At 41.9% G+C, this 19,222-nt stretch overlaps 1 protein-coding gene across 1 annotated transcript in view; it reads right to left on the bottom strand.

Moving 5' to 3' along the window:
- Positions 1–4,792: 4,792 nt before the first annotated feature.
- Positions 4,793–19,222, bottom strand: part of zgc:158328 (uncharacterized protein LOC567225 homolog) — an 80,793-nt gene continuing 66,363 nt past the window's right edge. Inside the window, exons 27-38 of the mRNA XM_034114548.1 lie at positions 17,827–17,955; positions 16,626–16,754; positions 16,403–16,531; positions 13,318–13,449; positions 12,683–12,811; positions 10,393–10,521; positions 9,369–9,497; positions 7,581–7,709; positions 7,266–7,394; positions 6,207–6,335; positions 5,965–6,093; positions 4,793–5,028 (exon numbers count right to left, since the gene is read on the bottom strand). Of these exons, the coding sequence (XP_033970439.1) occupies positions 4,949–5,028; positions 5,965–6,093; positions 6,207–6,335; positions 7,266–7,394; positions 7,581–7,709; positions 9,369–9,497; positions 10,393–10,521; positions 12,683–12,811; positions 13,318–13,449; positions 16,403–16,531; positions 16,626–16,754; positions 17,827–17,955 (1,502 nt within the window). The 3' untranslated portion in view covers positions 4,793–4,948. The remainder of the gene's footprint in view (positions 5,029–5,964; positions 6,094–6,206; positions 6,336–7,265; positions 7,395–7,580; positions 7,710–9,368; positions 9,498–10,392; positions 10,522–12,682; positions 12,812–13,317; positions 13,450–16,402; positions 16,532–16,625; positions 16,755–17,826; positions 17,956–19,222) is intronic.

Below are 19,222 nucleotides of genomic sequence, written 5' to 3'. Positions count from 1 at the left end.
TGAAATCATCTCATTCTTCGCTCATTGGGTAGATCAGAAAGAACCGAGGAGTACAGTCGAGACGTTTGGAACAAATTAAACTTAAAATGCACGCTTTAGTAACAGCCAATCTGATTATATGAATTTTATGATGCTCATTATATCATACCGGTCATGTATTCATGTGCACTCACTTGAATCAGTGGTCTGTTCAGTGGCTCCATGCTTTTTCTTCCATGTTAAGCGCCATCCAGTGGTGAATTCACTCATTTGCACCCACTTATGTGCAGTTTAACTTCACCATAGTTTCTAGTGCTGCACACATTATGTTGCATCCAAACAGAGGATGTCTTCACACAGATTCAGAGTGTGGGAGAGTTCCCTGATACGCATCTCTTTTGCAGCTTTCGACATTTAACATTTATTTTTCCAGCCAACAACCTAACAAATGGTGCAGGACGTGCCGGAATGAATTCCCCCTCTTTCTTTTATCTGAGCCGACAGCTTCGTCAGCTGAAGTTCAAAAACACTGTGGCCTTCTGGGAGATCTGGTTCAACGCAGAGGGGCAGTAGTTATCTCTGAGACTGCAAACTGAGGCAGTTAAGTGATAGAATCTCCTTTTGCAAAGAGTGGCTTATGCTTAATTACAGCCAAAAAGTACCCATGATGCGATCTTACCTTTTACGGGCTATTACATCTGCAGTTTCCCTCACCCTTCTCCCTCTCCCTCGCTGCTGATGAGCCAGCATGCAACAACAGTCGGCCTTTTTTCCCTCCAAAAGCCTTTCTGCACAAAGAGCATCTTTGTTCATGAGCTTGTAATAAAACAAAAGTGGTTTTATAAGTGCTGAGATCATTTTGAGTAAACCATGTCTGAATCAGCTTCTTTTCCCTATGAGCATCTCAAATCAAAGGAAGAAAGACCATGCAAACGTTCCAGTTAAGTTGTTTTTTCTTGTTTTTCTTGAACTAGGAAGTTTCCAAACATGACCATGATGAGAGATGATCAGAAAGGAGTTTAATGCTTCCTTTATAATCTCCTTTAGTTTAGGATACACTGGACCATCCTTTATGAAAGGAAAGGAGAAAACCATATCCCACAATGCCTTGGGGCCGCAATGTTTCTAGTGACGCACCATTCGGCCGTTCACGGAAACAAATTGTCGTGAGAAATGGATCATGTAAGTAATGGTGCTTTTTAAATTAATAAGTCATGCATATATTGCAAAAACACATTATTAATTTTTAAAAAATCTTAAAATCATACTATGAATTTGGATTCATGCTGATTAATATGAGTGGACAGGAGGTAGAGCATGAGCAACCGTTTCCTTTGACTTTCCCTTTCGGTTTTTTAACATGAAAATCCATCTGGAGATGATTCCACAAAAACGTGCAGCCTTGGCCAGAAGGAGACAATGTCCAACGTTCATCGGGTGTTTCGACCCTTAACCTTTCACTTGCAGATTGAATGAAACACCAAAATAATGCATGGGATGAATAATTTAGATTCTCTTTGTAGTGAAATTAATAATAACATCAACTTTGCACATAATAATTACATCGCAAAGTGAAAGTGAAGTCAGATTTTCTTAGCACCCACAGTTTTGTTTTCCTAAGTTCTGATGGATTCTACTTAACATCTTACTTTTCTCCCTAAGGTTAAGGAAAAGTGGTTTGGAAAAGACATAGAATAACCCTAAACCCCAAACCCTAACCCTATTTCTTTTGACAATTCCACCGTAGCCAAGATTTGGCTTCGACCTGCGCTAATTTTCGATCTTACACTTCAGATAAAGATGGGCATGCCAGCTGTTCTTAGTGGCACCTCTATGTGCAGGTTTGATGGGCGGAGCAGTGGCCACCCAGCGCTCCGTGGATGGATGGCCTCTCTGGGCCTGTTTGACTGGAAACAGGTGTGTCATCTGAAGATGAAGGCCGGGCCGATAAACATTATTGGAGAACATCTGCTGCTTGTCACAACACAGGGCGAGCAGGAGCGGCCTCCCATCCATCAGCCACACCGGAGAGAGTGGGTGAGGGGGGGGGCTCCATCCTCCATCACTCACCCCGGGATGCTGGAGCATGTTCGGTCCAGGCACCTGCCTCTGCCCGCCCCCTTTGGCCCATAGAGGAGAACATGCTCCAGCGCACTTGAAAAATGCCTTAGGGAGAGCACTTGCACTCTGACACACACACACACACACACACACACACACACACACACCTTTCACACCACCAGTGGACCCTGCTCAGGTGCCTCTCACACCCCCACCCACTTTAGACTACTGTCAGGGAGGCCTTAAAGCTTGACCCTTCTCTGGTTGATGAGAGATGCCTGGTAGTAGCCGCGTGTAGAAACACACACTGATATATCCACACACACACACACACACACACACACACACACACACACACACACACACACACACACACACACACACACACACACACACACACACACACACACACACACACACACACACACACACACACACACACACACACACACACACACACACACACACACACACACACACACACACACACACACACACCACACACACACACCACACACACACACACACACAGGATCCCATAGGTCTCCATGACAGCTTGCAACCCTCTCTCCACCTTACGTCCATACCTTACTGCACCCTCCCACCCCACTCAAAGAAATCAATACCATGCAACACTGCATTCAAAACACACAATTCAAAAATAGACGTTTAAAAGCAGGTGTTTTTTGGGGCCGTTTAAGACACATGGACGCAATAAAGAAAAGACCATGGAAATGATGACAGTAAAATTCGAGTTTATCAATTTTACACAGACGAAATGTCATAATGTAGCTCCACTGACAGGAAATGAGCACAGTAGGTTATGACTGATATAAGTGACCTGAGATAGTATACAAATACAGTTTTTACAAATAAGACGCACCCTTATTTAAATGCACAAGTGTAGTGTTGATAGCAGTTGTGATATGGGTCTTTTCAATATTGTGCAACCATAAAAACGTGAACAAATACTGCAGAAAAAGTATTAACAACATTTGATGCTTGTCTATAAGACTCAAACAAAGTGTATCAGCTGCTGACTCAATAAACACAGATCTGAAAGAAGTGCAATGTCTGCAAGTTTTGCCCGCAGTATTTCGCGACCAGCACACCGCACTGCAATAAGAAAACCCACAATCAATGCTAATAAATGGAGAGTGTTTCTGACGCTGGTGGTAAATTAACTATGTTCATTCAGATACCATGAGCCATGCTGAAATAACTTATGGATAGGCAATATCTTAATGGGCTTTCGTAAAAGGTGTAGGGACAATGACAATAAGTGAAGGGTTCTTTTTCTTGTGAAATAATAACATTTGTTTAGAATAATCTATAAACCAAGAGACCAATGATCTGAGTTTGTCATGGAGCCTATTTTCTCCACTGCTTATGTCATTTTTCTTTGTCAATGTTGGTCATCTGCTCGAAGTTTATAGAAATAAACGTGTAATGTTTTGGTTTTTTGGGGGACTTTAACTCCCTACCGACCTCATACTTCAAGAAGAAGGCGTGCACTTCCCCTTTAAGAAGTCTTTTACTAATGTAATGTCCAAAATAAGTAAATGTTTGCTTCTTTATCAACCAAAATAATGTATTTGAATTGTGGTTATGTCTCTTGAGAGGACCCATGTGATAATTATCTTTTGTTAAAGTACAATTGACTCAAATGTAGCTCCAAATGAGGAGAGATTGATTCCACCTGGGTTAAAGTGGTCCTGATTACAGAGCTCGTCTCTGATTGGCTACAAGAAGCAGGTGACACGAAGTAAAAGTTTCAGCACACAGCAGACGGGTCGGTGTGTGTTTTTCACTGCAGAAACAAATGGAGGAAGGCCAGTGTTTTGTGTACTGCAAGATGTATTTCTCTTTAACTGAATGCAGAGGGGCCTGAGTGATGAACCTGATGAAATGGTTTATTTTCTCCTTTTCTTTGGCCGTTCAAATAACTTGTGTTTGTCTGCACACTGGTCAAATCGAATCACTCTTATATCCACCTCACGACCGACCTACTACAACAGGGTTACAATTGTTTAGGAAATATATACAGTTCTACAAAGAAATGTGTGAAATCATAACATAAAACTTGAGCAACAAATTTAAATAAATTGCTTGGTGAGGGTGAAGACACTTTCCTTTGCATGTTTTCATATTAATAGATTGTGGATTTCTGGAGAATGAGGATGTGAAGGCATTTGAAATGAGTGTGAGGAAAACAAATCAGACATCAATTATAATTTAAAGCCAAGTACATTTTTATATCCTAGGATTTGTCTGGAAGTCATTTTCCATATGTAACACCCCCTGCTTCAACATGTATGGCTTCTTTATTGGAACATCAGCTGAACTGTAGTCCCTGTGTGTGTGGATCTGTGTGCATTTTCTGAATAAGTCACCCATACCTTTCTAAATCTGTTTAAGAGGCATTTCAATTTTCACCAGAAATATGCTTCTGTTCTGCTGACCATCCACTTTTTTGTGGCCACATAAAAAAAAAATGTAGGTTGTAAATGTTCTCCAGTGACAAGAATGTCTCAGTTACACGTATTGTACAAATTCCCTTAAGAAAGAAACCTTACCAGGTGATTAAATGTAAAACTGGGAAAGCAAATGAACCGCTTTCCATCAGCAATACTCACAAATATGATGCAGGTATTTGTGGGTTATTGCTATGAAGTCTGTGTAACCCTGGACTTTGAATCGTAGACAGTCTGGGGTAGGTAGATGGTCCCCTGAGGGCCCCTCACATGCCAGGTCCCAGCTCCAGGCTCAGTGATGGAGTGCCAGTCTCTGACAGCTGAGTACCAGTTTCACAACTAACATCACCTTCACCAAGATGATCTGAGTAATGCCTCACAGAGCCGAGCCCCGTGTCTGGACGTCCAGTCAGGAGTTTGCACCTCTGCTTTGGTTATGTGGTTTTGCTGCCCGCTCTTCTCTTTCTTTGGGACACTGAAAAGTTCAACGGTCCCGTGGTTTGGTGTAGCAGCGCTGAAAAGAAAGGAGAAAAAAAGAAGCAAGAAGACATCAGCACTATTTGGAAATGAAAAGCAAATGTTCTGGGGTTTTTGGAGGAGAAGTAACTGGTACGTCGTCTCCCGTGTGCTTGGCTTTGAGGAGGTAAAATGAAGACAGCCCTGAGGCGGCTGCATGCTGGGCGCAGATTAAAATAACTGTCAGGAGACAGGAGCAGCTATTGAGGGAGACAGGCTGACACACAGAGTGATGGGGCTCAGCCTCTCACACACAGTGACACAGTATTTCACTAAAGCTGGTTCAGCTTTACAGCCCGTGACCGGTGTGTGTGTGTGTGTCGGTGTGTGTGTTCGTTTTGCTTTATCTTGACCAAGCAAGTCTTGTGTGTGTGTGTGTCTGTACAGTCACATTGTGGGGATTTTCCCTTTCTTTAGGGGGCACAATTGAAGTCCCGACAATGATTGTAAATTAATGAAGTATCCTAAAGTAAGTGTGTGTGTGTGTGTGTGTGTGTGTGTGTGTGTGTGTGTGTGTGTGTGTGTGTGTGTGTGTGTGTGTGCAATATCCTCTAAAGTAAGTGTACGTGTGTTTTTGGGGACTCCCCTTTTTTAAGAGGACACAATTGAAGTCCCCATAATGTATGAAAGTTAAGGTAATATCCTCTAAACTGATGGAAATGTTTGTGTGTGTGACAAAGTGATTTACATTTTATTATAAGCATTAATACACAAATCAAATGAAACTATAATAAAAAGCGGGTCATGTGTGAGTCTGTACAGCCACGTTGTGGGGACCGCCTACCTTCAGGGGTCTTACATAACATAAATCATTACATTTGAGCGTGAAGATTTGGTTAAAGTTTATCATAAGTTAGTCTCTAGGAATTCACTGTAAATCAATGTTATGTCTTCTGAAGTAGAGGAAAAATGACAAAGTCAGAGAGAGGTTTACCTTCGGCACAGGTGGGGCCCAGCCAGGTGAGCGGGCACAGGCACCGCCCGCTGAGCCCCTCACAGCGGGCCCTGTGGGAGCACTGACACGGCAGAGAGCAGTCTGGGCCGAAACGCTCTCCACCACAATCTGAGACAGAAAAGGGAGGGAGAGTTTTTTTTAAAAATGTGTTAAGGACAAAAAAACATGGATATATGGGACATTTGGAGCTGATTAAATGTTAATGAAACAAGAGGATTTACCTTTTTCACATCTCTGTCCTGTCCTTCCTGGGGGACAGAGGCACCGCCCGGTGGATGGGTCACATGGGGCCTCACCAGCACAGTCACATGACTCTCCACAGCTCAATCCAAACCTGCCAGACTCACACCCTGAAAACAGATGTATGCTTATATTACTGTAGTTATGAGAACGTCCATGCATTTATAAATTTCATAACCATCTTCCCAACATACAGCAAGACGATTGACTATTGGTGAACTTTTTTTTGTTATGAAAAGGTATGCCTTGCACTAAAATCTAGTTTTTGTTTTAAAAGTGAATCCTAATTCCTGTGCTAGCCATAGAGTATAAGGGATAAGTTAATGTACTGCACAATTAAGAAATATACAGACCTTTAAAATGTGATCATAGTCCTACTTTTTTATCCGTATTAAGTCTGCTACATGTTTAAATGCAAGACCATATGAATGACACTGTGCAGAATCACATAAATATACACAAGCACAAACAGACACACGAGTGCAAGTGCGTGTACCAAAAAACACACCATGTATCTCACACACACAGAGATAAGAGCCGCTCTGTCTCTGGAGTTGTTGCTGCCTTACTGCTCTGCGACGCTCAGTCATATCTCCTGCTGGGACTGAAGTGGCCATTTAGGCGCTCACACTGCGGCTGAGAGCCCGGCAGCAGGCAGGAGGGCCCAGGATGTAACAGGAACGCATTAAGCAGTGGGGAAACACCTGTCTCTCATCAAATAACCAGGAGGCATGCCCGCCCACCTACCTGCTCGCCTGTCTGTCTGCCTGCCAGAACACACTCACACTGCCTTGGTTTGTTGAACTCTTATTCACGAATGCTCATATCTGCCCATGTCTTATTGCAGCTGGGCACCCAGATGGCTTTTTAATCATTTCCACAAACGTGTTAATATTCTGTCTTCTGTCTGCCGAACATTAGATGTCTTATTTGTAACTTAACATCAGTTTCGTTATTAATTGAATTGAAATGTAATGATTTTGGACACATACAGTACTGTACTGCTTTTCATGTAGTTTCTTTTTTTTGTGGATACTCACTTCTTTCACATTGTGGGCCATGGTAGCCTGGTGGACACACACATTTGCCTGTCACATGATCACATGTCCGCCCTGCTTTACAGTCACATGTACGGGCACATTTCATGCCAAAGAATCCAGATGGACAACCTAAGAGAAAGACATTGAATTTACTTTAAGGATACTTTCAGCATATGGTTAAAAACGGGTCATGTTGTATTCTTTCATGTCACAGACACATATTTTACTAGTTGCACTTTTACAGAAGTGTCAGTGAGGCCACTGGTAACCCTATCACCAAGTTTCTTTTTGTATTATGAGTGAGTGTGTGCTTACTGTGTTGACAGGAGTGGCCGTAGTATCCAGCAGAACAGCCGCAGGTGCCGGTGAAACGGTTGCAGGTCCCGTTGTTGAGGCATGGACAGTCTTGTGCACAATCAAACCCATATTTTCCCTGTGAACAGGCTGCACACACAGAGACACACACAAAAACATGATATAAATGAACATTTATGAAGAAACTGTGAGTATATGGAACATGATCCAGAAGAAATCTTTCCATGAGATTATATTGCAAATATGGTCCATATTGATCAAGCTCAAATACACAAACTCAAAATGAATGGTCAGTCACATTGCCTGATTGCCTTTAGACTTGTCCAGGAATTTTTGCACTTCAGATTCCCTCTCGTTTTTTTGAAAGAATTGTTGATTTGTTTCCTAAAATAAGGACTGATGTTAACACAAGCTTAAAGGAGAGGTGTCATGGCCATTTCCACTGATCATAATTCCATTGTTGAGGTATACTAAAATAGATTTATATTGTGCAATTTTCCAAACTCACATTGGTTTCTCATACAGCATCTCTGTAAACTACGTGTATTCACTGAATTTCACTCTCTGCCTTTAACGGCTCGTTGTAGCTCCAATAGCTCCAGCCCCCACCCTCCCTGTGAGCACAGTGTGCTCTGATTGGTCGGGACGTTGTGAATCGCGCTGAGCTCCGTGGAGGTGTTGTTTCCTTGTTTAGCATACATAGCGAAACACAGCCAAACTCATCCTGAGCACACACAAAGTCACAGTCGAAGTAAAAACAATAAGTGTGGCTTGATATTGAGTAAGAAAAAGGTTGATAAACGCTGTGAGAATGGGTCTGCAGAGAGAATTTCGCCGCGATCCCAACTGTCTGTTATCAGCCTGCAGCCAGGGAGGAGAAATCAGCTGAGCTGCCTGCTCCCTGCACACAGATGTGTGTGTGAGGAAGTCCGTGGATTGGTCAATTTGGACCAATCAGCGGGGGCTTAACGTAACGGCTCCGCGGACGTAACGTAACGGCTCCACGGATTGGTCCATTTCGTTCCGGGTACGGCATGACATCATGCCGTACCCGGAAGAATCAAATGGACAATGACGTATCTCCAACGAGGCGTTTTGGGGAGGTATTTTCTGTGTTAGAGTTTTACTCGCTACAGGGTGTACTTTGAGGGTTTTGAAACCTTCATAACACACAAGGGGACGGGTAATAACCGGAAAAGCATGACACCTCTCCTTTAAGATATGTTAATGTTCTTAACGCTTGCCACAGAGTGAGGAAAGGAAAAGGGGGGGGATATAAGTGAGTTCAAAATCATCCGATAGTAGGAGGTAAACTCTAATGTTTAGAAAAGTTTTCTCTGCCAGTTTTGTTGTTTGTCTTGTTATAACATTTCTGATGTCTGATGAACAGTTCTGATTGTTCTCTGTTGTGTGTGAAGTTGTCACAGCGCGCTCTGGTCCAGCCCAGTCCACCTCTGCAAGACCCATCGATGGGATCACACAGACCCCCATTCTGCATTTACACTTCAAAGTCATTCAAGTTGTGCTCATTTGCTAAGATTATCTTGCTGAGCATAAATTGCAGGTATATTAACTTTTTGTCTGCCACAGAGGGTCCCTTAAGCACTCTATCATTTATAAAAGGGGGGATATAAGTGAGTAAAAGATCATCTGATAGTAAGAGGTAAAGGTTTACAAGAGTTTTCTCTGCCAGTTTTGTTGTTCGTTCTAGTTTTTAAGTTTCTGATTTCCCATGTACAGATTACAGTTCAGTTCGGTTCTGGTTGTTCAGTGTGTGTGAAGTTGTACCCGAGTCACAGCGCGCTCCGGTCCAGCCCAGTCCACATCTGCAAGACCCGTGGATGGGATCACACAGACCCCCGTTCTGACAGCTGCACGTGTTTCTGCACTGCAGGCCATAGCGCCCCCTAGGACATGCTGGAGAAACGTCCAGAACACATCAGGAAAAGACCAGAACCACAGGCCTACTTACACACTCACACACACACACATATATATACAAGATTGCACTAACCACAGTCATGTTTATTTAAGCAACAGTTCATTAAAGAGATGGCAAAGTGGTCTAATTTGGCACTGATATAAAAGAATAATCATGTTTCTCTGGGTAATTTCGATTGGGAAAACAATAAGTAAGCCGTCTTTGATTTTCCTGTTTATTTATTTGCTTCCTTGCCAGATCCAGCGATACGGAACACAGAGAACGAGCTACTTATAGGTTTCTGTAAACATTCAACAAGAGGAACATAAGACGAGGTATGTCCAAGTACATGCAGGACGCTGAAGAAGAGAACATTTAGGAAAGGCAGTGATGGAAATCCCCGCTTGCAATCCAGCTGAATGGCTGATAGAGGGAGAGATTAAGAAACTCCGAGTCTGTTTCCCGGGAAAGCAGCCCTGTTATCATCCTTGGCCTCACAGGAAGTGGAGCATTTGTTACTTAAATATACACTGTAAAATGTTTAAAAATGCTCCCTTGTTTTAGCGGTTGTTTCTCACTTTCTAGTTAGGGCCTACTATTTCTGAAGAGCTCATTAGGGCCAGCCGATCCCACTGATGCATGGCAGGCTCTCTGAGGAGAAGGGCAAACGATAAAAGACCAAAGTTTGATATTTTTTACAAGTTTTACTCAAAGTTTTACAATGGATTCTCTTATAATTTGCTGACTAGTGATGTATTCTTGCCTCAAAACTATTTCAGTATCAAACTCCATAATAGAAAGGTTTCAACCAGCTGCATTTACTGTTGATAAGATATTCGTTTGCATGGCCTCATAAACAACTACTGTAGGATTGGGTTGTCATGACGTTACCTTGCTGGCAGGACTGTCCCATCCTACCAGGGGCACAGATACACTTTCCAGTAGCTGGGTGGCACTGCCCTCCTTCCCCACAGGAGCACATCTTAGCACAGTCCTTCCCATAATACCCGCTTGGACAGCCTGTGGAAATAAAAAAGTATTCATTCACACAACATTTTTAAGCTACATTTCATTGGGATTCGTTGGTTTCCTCTGTCTTTGCTGTCCCTTGTTTGACCAGAGTGGTTAAATACAACAAGAAGGCTGAGATGACTAACACTCATTAAGCATTAACTCCACATCCAACTATAAAGACAGTGATGGGAAGGAGAAATTATCATTCATTTAGCTCCTGATTGATGGATACAATATAATAACGTTACATGTATCCTGGATCACTTAAGTCATATACATTGCTTGATAACTATTGCTATAATCAGGGGCGCACATAACTTTTTGAGTGAGTTACTCAGATGAGTACCAGGAGACAGCGTTTGGTACTCACTCCACACGAAGCGTGGTCCTCCTCAGTGTCTCCTTCACTGTCCTCTATTTACACTTCTTGCATGATAGATGATGAAGATGATGAAGATGCACCTCCCTGTCTCTTTTTAAGCCTCCGATTTGCTTTCTCCAAAACTTGTTGCCAAAACTGTGAAGTCCTTGCATTTCCTGAGGCCAAGTTGAAGGATCACATACTAAGAAATTATCACATGACTTGAAGTCATATCTGATTTCAGATGTGGGAAGTTACGAAGTACACTTATTCAAGTACTGTACTTAAGTACAATCTTGAGATATTTGTACTTTACTTGACTTTGATCTAATTTGTAAACACTTTGAGAACACTTTAATGATCAATCATTACGAAACATATCATATATATTATTCTGAAATGGACCAATCTGCACAATGACTACTTTTACTTTTGGTACTTTAACTATATTTTGATGATAATACTTTTCAAATTTTACTTGAGTAACATTTTGAATGCAGGACTTTTATTGTAACAGAGTAACACTCTGGTACTTCTACTTTTACTCAAGTACAATATCTGACCACTTCTTCCACCTCTGTCTGTTTCAAACTCTTCCATAACACCCTGAGTAAGTTTGCAGCTGTGTGTTTCACTCCACTTTGTTTTAAATAAAACTGCAGCAGCTTGACCACAGAGCGTGAACGTTGTGATCAGCTGATTTTGCGCAGTTCTCCAGTGTGTGTGCGGGGCACAGAATGTGCACAGGGGAGTCTCCCACTGCAGCGAGTTGGCAGAGTTTTGGCACAATTCTGTTGTTCATACCGACGTTAACCCTGTCTGTGCACACGGCGACCAACTCTGTTGTCCGGTGATCTAAGCCTCTGCCTCCTGGAAAGCTTCACAGGTCCGTCGGTTATGTCCTGCGCGGCTCGGCCAGCACCCAGTTCAGTCAATCACAGAAAGTCAGAAGATTTTTTGCAGGGAGCGAAACGGCAACGTAGCTGCTTAATGTCTTTGGGTTTTTTGACATGTCTCGTAGTTTACTCCATTGAGTGTTGACAAGAAACACGTGTAGACGAAATATGTGTTTTGTTTTGATGTTTTGAGGTACGCAAAGGCGCGTAGTGACACAAGTGACGTTACGCAACTCAGATTTTTGCCGCGCATGCGTACCGGCGTACCAGTTATGTGCACCCCTGGCTATAATGGTAATGCTAACCCCTAACCCTAAACATGAACCCTAACCCTAACCCTGGCGTTAATGAGCTTGACTGAATATCCTACAGGAATAGTGCCATGCTGCAATTGCAACTTAAATTGTTAGCCATTCTGTAACTTATAATGTCCCCCCAAAATACCTCCACTCAATAAATCCATGCTCTACTTCATAACTGTAGTGTTGGTGGCAAAGCAAGTAAAATATATGCCTACAGTATGCAAGTTTTAACCATAGACTGTAGGTTTTAACACATCAGCTTAGTGTTTTTCACAATTCTTTGATACAACAAATAGCTGGATTTGTGTGTTTTCTTCCCCCGTGAACCAGAGTCTACTACACTGGTGTTTATGAGTCTGCGATATGTGCCTTAGACACGACTATATCAGGGCGGGGGTGTTGCTTATGACCGAAGGAAGCTCAGTGTTGTATTTGAAGTTGTTTGCATGAGCTAGTTCTCAAGAAAGCTGCAACACCACAGGCCAAGCATCCAACCCGTCACAAACAGGCATGTTGTTTAAAACGAGCGTTCCAATGATAATAAAGGGGTGCCGAAAGACTGTGGTTTCTTTCTGGAGTAAAAACAGGTGCAAGATGTCTTCACTCACGTAAGCTGCAGTCAGCTCCAATGAAGCCAGCCGGGCAGTAGCAGGTCCCAGTCCTGAAGTCACAGCGACCGCCACTGGTGCAGCTGCATCTGGACTTGCAGTTAGGCCCAAAAGTACCTGCTCGACATCCTGGAGACAAAACAGGGAGGACATTTTAATTAGATGTTGTATCAGAATCAGCCAATCAAATGTAGGTTTAATAATAATACATGGCATGTTTAATAGCGCTTTCCCAGGTGCTCAAAGACGCTTTACATTACATGTTACTAAATACTTTTATCCAAAGTGACTTGAGGTTTGCTTTGGGGTATATTGGTTTATATTAAAAAAAAAGTTTACAAGAAATACAAACAAGAAAGTAAGTATAATAAGGACAATAATGACAACATATTCTTATAAACATGTGCAGTATATCAGTAAATCAGAATTTGAAGTGGAAGTTATGTTATTTCTGTGCAAAATATAGCATGATCATGTATTTTCAATCTTTGACTTCAATGGAAATCTACAAATTGGGCCAAATATTTACCCTTCTCCCACATTTCTCCCACCAAATTCTCGATTTAACTAAAGGAATATTAGCGCATGCCTCGTACTAGTCCACTCTGACAGCAGGAAACCATCAGTGTTCTTACGTAGCTCGCAGCGGGCCCCGTAGTATCCGGGTAAGCAGCTGCATTTCCCCGTCACAGGATGGCACTGCTCCTGGTCTCCTGAACACCGGCACAGCTTGCTGCAGTTCATCCCGAACACGCCAGCAGGACAGGCTGAGAGCACACGTGCAGAAATATGTTATACACTATATATACAACAGTTGGAGTTTTTTTTCAAATTCATTTAGACAGTAGTGGGCAAATAAAACTGTGATCAAAGTGTAAATGGTAGGTCTTTGAATTGTTCTGGGACAAAGATGCAAGATATCAGTTCCAATAGTTTGTGGGAACAAAAACACCATATGATCAATACAATGTGACGATACGATAAGAAATGTTAGGATATGGCAAGGAACGATATGATACGTACGATACAAAACGATAAGATATATATGATATGGTACAGTATGGTACAATGCAATACCATAGGATAGCATACAATACCATACCATGTGATATATGTTAAGAAAAAAGTACACATATACATTACATTGCATTACTCCTTGTTTTGCACTTCTGGTTGGAAGTACTTTGTGCAATGACAATGAAGTTGAATATATTCTTATCTCATCGATTTAGGATTAAACTCCTTGACTCATTGACTGGAGTGCTTCAGTCTTAACTTATATAATCATCGGACTCTGTATCTCCAATGTAATGGTAACAATTAATATTCCCTGTTCAGGACCTAAATAAAGACACAAACAAATTGTCTCTAGATAACTCGGTGAAGTAGTGTCTGGTAACTAAACCCAAAAACTTTCCCCAGTGTCCGAACCCCGCCGGACGCAGAGGGACATTCTTTCACACACACCCTTTCTGCATACATACGTAACCGCTTATAACGAATGGAGTCCGCGGACAATCAGTCATAGCCAACAAGATGAATCTGTGAACCGAGCATGTTTTGGGGTGAGACCGCAGCACTCAGTCAGGCAGCAGCAGCAGGCAGCGCGGGGGACAGATAAGAAAGGACTCGAGACTAAAGAGGCAATTACGGGGCTGTCATTATGCATGTCTGCCTTCCAAAGGCCCTTATCCGCCGCCGAGGAGACAAAAACAATGCCTTCTGTTTTACTTGGCAACTGGTGCGTAACATTTATCAGATGTCTGGGGAGTGTGTGAGGAGAGGAAAGGAGCTGAGGTGGTGAGGGAGGGGCGGTAGAAGGAGTGTTGAGAAGTGAAGCTGCTTGTATATACGGTCTAAATAATGAACATTAGCATAAAGCCCTGTGACAGTGAGGGTTTAGTGCCGGTGTAGAGTGCATTTCCTGGAATGGAATAAATGGTAATCTTTCCCAGGAGGACCAGGGGAGTAAAAAAAAAAAAAAAGAATTTTAATCAGTATTAACAGAATGATTCTTGTTGATCACTTCAGTCCCATGATGCCTTTCCTCCTGATGGGAGTGGTGTGTTGCAGTGACAGTGTTTCTATCAACAAGGCACATATGTCAGCTTTTAAATGCATGACAGTGATATTAGCCATGTGCCAAGGCTTTCTCAATAACCAGATATACACGAGGGACATCAGTGAGATACCACATGCAGGAGCCAGAACACTCTGTTTTTTATATCTGTTATTATCTTTATTTGTTTAGATTGCACACGTTTGTATTTGGTTATCACATCCAGCAACTGTCACCTGCATGTGGTTTAAATTATACAGAGTTTTTTCTGTTGACTGTATATTCATGCTTTTGTAATAGTTTGTTTAATTTTCTTTTATAAATAACGAAACATCAATTTCAGCATGAAGTCTTTCTTAGAACGTCTCAAAATGAAGCGCCAAACTAAGCCTCTTAGCGACTATTATAACACGGCTGAGTTGAATACTCGATTCTGATTTGTCAATGTGGACCTTCCAGATGTTGCGTACAATATGCAGTCATACTGTATCACTCCGCAGAAAGAAGTCCGGTCAATTTAACATCAGCTGTGGCCAAGAGATATTAGTTTTCTCCATCAAAAAACACATTGGAATACTTATATACTATACTATATTATTTGTTATATTTGTGGAGAGCATTGGATTCATGACGGCTAAACTGTCCCAAGTAAAGAAAAGAAAAAGAGAACAAGAGAAGGAAAGAGGATAAAAGACAGAGCGCTGGACGACAGAGAATCAACAGAAGACAAACAGGAAGTAAACACTAACAGGAAAAGCAGAAGAAGACAGACAGGAAGAAAGACAGATACAGAAAACCTTGCCCTCATTTTAAGTTACGCTGTTGGTTCGCAGTGGAACTTGAAGGGGACCTATCATGCAAAATGCACTTTGGTACGTCTTTTATACATGAATATGTGTCCCCGGTGTTCCAGGGAACTCACCAAGTGTCAGAAAACACAACCCTCTCTATTTTCCTCCATACCCAAATCTCTAAAAAAGGGGCTGCAACGGATCTGATAAAAACTGATCCAGATTTGAACACTGTCCTGACGTCAGGACAGTGGCGCTACGGCTATTGGGCCAACTCCACCAATCAGGAGGAGACAGCCACGGCCATTGCCGTTCGAAAGCGCTGGAGACGCTGTAGTACATATGCCAGGCCTGTAGGTGGTGCTGTTCTCACATAATCTGCCCTTGCAAAAACAGAGCTAAAAAATGTCAAATTGAGCGAAATGAGGCATGGCTAAAATGCATGATCTGTTTGGTATTTAAAAAAAAAAAAAGTATAAATATGCCTTATATAGGTATGGTCCTACACTATATTATTCAAATATAGCATGATAGGTCCACTTTAAAGGAAGCAAAACCGTTTTTTCTTAAAGCAATAAAATAATTTCTGTATCCATATTGTGAGTCAAGTCGTTGGTTTATTTAGTGTGTAACCATGTAAATATCGGGATGAAAGTTGCAGCTAGGCGGTCATTAATTGAAAAAAGAACACCGACAGGTTGAGCAGGATCTGGACACTAAGCAGACTTTGTTCTTTTTTCATTAATGACCGCCTAGCTGCACATTATCCCTCTACTTATCGGAAGTGTAGTTGCTACACCACATTTCCAAAGATGTAAACAATAACCCTAACCCCTTTTACAATTCCCCCCCCCCCCTTTCCATTCTTACGTGTCTCGCAGCCGGGCCCCATGAGTCCGGCGGGACACCCACAGCTCCCCGTCTCATGGTGGCAGGACGCCCCGGCCTGGCAGTCACACGGCTGGGCACAGGAAGCACCGTGGGACCCCGGGAGGCAGTCTGAGAGCGGACAAACATCACTCAGTTTACTCTCATGATCAAAGCAGGCCACTTTAATATCCGTTGCCACTTCCTCAGTGCTTTACACACTCACGTTTGTCACACCTGGCCCCCCTCCAGCCTGGCTCACACTCACAGAGGCCCGTCATATGGTGGCAACTCGGACTATGGACGCAGTCACACCTCTGCTCACAGCGCTCTCCAAAGAATCCCTCAGAACAGGCTTCAGACAGAACACACACAATCAGAAACAACATCAGAGTCTGAGAGCTACACTTAGCTACAAATAGTTTACTCAGTTATGCTCTTTTACCCAATGCTGCTGCTCCTCAGAAATGTCTAGCAAAGACGGAAATCGCTGGGTCGCAGGTTGACTGTATAACAGATTATATCTAATACTGTGTGTTTAAAAAATGCTTCATAAAGACTGACATGCTGTAATCAGGCTTGGGGAACAACAGATTACATGTAACGGGATAACGTGATCAGGACACAAAATAAAGAGGAATGTATTCCCCTAAAGTTACATAAAAAAATACCTAATCTGATCACACAAATATATTAAAGTAAGACGTTATTTAGGCTACTTTCATTGTTCTTAAATTTTACTTAACTGCTTTTTTTAAACAAAAATACTTTTAATTCAAGTTTTAAACTGAAAATAATTTGTAGGTCCAGCCTATAATTTAATAGGACATATATTTGATACTTAATATATTAGTTTCTTCTTTTCTATGGTCACATTGTTCTGTTGTCTTACATAATACACTTAAAGGTGGGGTAGGTAAGTTTGAGAAACCGGCTCGAGATACACTTTTTGTTACAGTATATTCCATGGAATGCTCTTAACATCCCGATAGCAATGAATATCTTAAGTGCTTTGACAAAAAATCCATAAAAAGATGTCATCTGTGGAAGCCGTAGTACTGTAAAAAGCACGACCAATCATCTGAGCCGGCCCGGCTAAAATAACTGGATGGCCTACCTGCCTGTCAGCCTTCCATCTGTGCACAAACTTATCTCGTGCCCTCATTGGTCATGTGAGCGTTCGTGTGTGTTGGAGGAGGGGCTCTGTAAGGAAGTGGCAAATTTTTTCCGGTTGTGTATTTTCAAATTCTAGCGCACTTGAGCTGGTTTCTCCAAAATTACCTACCCCACCTTTAAGTAAACACTGTTGTATTGACATGTCTTGTATTTATTTGCATTGCACTTTATATTGAGGCAATCCAAAAGTAGTGGAAAGTAATCAGGTTGCATTACTCTCAAACTCTGATTAGGTTAGATCAGGAAGTCACCTGACTGACAGAGGTCTCCCGTCCATCCAGGCAGACACACACATCTTCCTGTCTCTCTGTCACACCTCCCTCCAGTCGTACAGCTGCAGGTCTGACTGCAGTTCTCTCCAAACCGTCCTTCCTCACACTCTAGGAGAGAGGGAGAGGAAACCTCAGATGGAAGTTGCATTCAAGTATTTATTTATTTGAGTGAAAACAAGTAGTTTTTTTTACCCTTTAGTATTGTTTTCAATCATTAATATTAACAATCACAATATAACATACAATTAACAATTATAGCTATTTACACAAATACAAATAATAATGGAAATTCAGTTTGGAGCTGCATTCCTATAAGTCTGTATGTCATGACAGCTCCTTTTACTAAGTCAGTTGTAATCTGTATTCTTCGTCATGATTTGATACAAGTTACTTCCAAAATGTAATACAGTACATATAACTTATTACTGTCTTTTTTAAGTAATAAGTTACATTACAATATTACTGTCTCTGAAATGTAATGAGTTACACTACTTTTATATTACTTTTGAGTTACTTTCACCAAAACAACCGCAAAATAATGGCTAGGTATTTTAAATGCTAAAATGTAGTTTAGTGCAGCAACTGTAGGCCCTTAAGGCTACTAACAACTTGTATTGCACGGCTTAGTTAAATACTCGATTCTGAACATTTCAAAACACGTGACACGTTGTTAATCCAGTAGTAGGCTGCAGACCGCTGTCAGGGACTGTAAAGACCGTTGCTAAGGAGGATCAAGAAAGAGAAAGGAAAAGAGGTTAAAAGATGGAGCACTGGACGTCAGATAAATCATCAGAAGAAGGCAGAGAGGAAGTTAACACTAACAGGAACACGGAATGGGCTCTGTAATGTTTAAGGACTTGTTAGTGGATCAGAAACTGTGAACAGAGTTGGACAGTGCTGCCGTAAAGTTGTTGTTGTCGCAGTTCCAGCGGTTGGTGCGCCGTGGAACGGAGTTTTTTTTTTTTTACGGAAGAAATACGATCATTTTAAGTCAATAAAATAATTTCAATTAATATTGGGAGTCGATTCTGTGTTACTGAGAATTGTAACAGTATATTACCCACATTTCATTAGTAATACACCAAACACTGTTCCTGATCAATAATACTATTTTATTTCAAACTATGACAGTGTGCTATTGCTCCAGAGGGCCTGTAGGCGGTATCAAGGTCAGAATCATCAGAGCAGATGAGGATCACCTTCCTCACCTGTATTTAAGAGCTTCAGGCCATGCTCTCCCTTTCTTTGTCACCATGCCTCATGCTAGGGACAGTCCACATTGCTATCATCTGGTTTGGTTCATTTCATTAATAACTGGCAACTTGTGTGTGACCTTCCTCCTTTTGTTACATGAAGAGGCTAATTTGATCCCAAG

Source organism: Trematomus bernacchii, unplaced genomic scaffold (genome assembly GCF_902827165.1).
Source record: "Trematomus bernacchii unplaced genomic scaffold, fTreBer1.1, whole genome shotgun sequence".
In the NCBI taxonomy this organism is placed as follows: Eukaryota; Metazoa; Chordata; class Actinopteri; order Perciformes; family Nototheniidae; genus Trematomus; species Trematomus bernacchii.
Note: the sequence above shows the minus strand (reverse complement) of the source record. Positions and strands in the feature narration are given on the sequence as shown.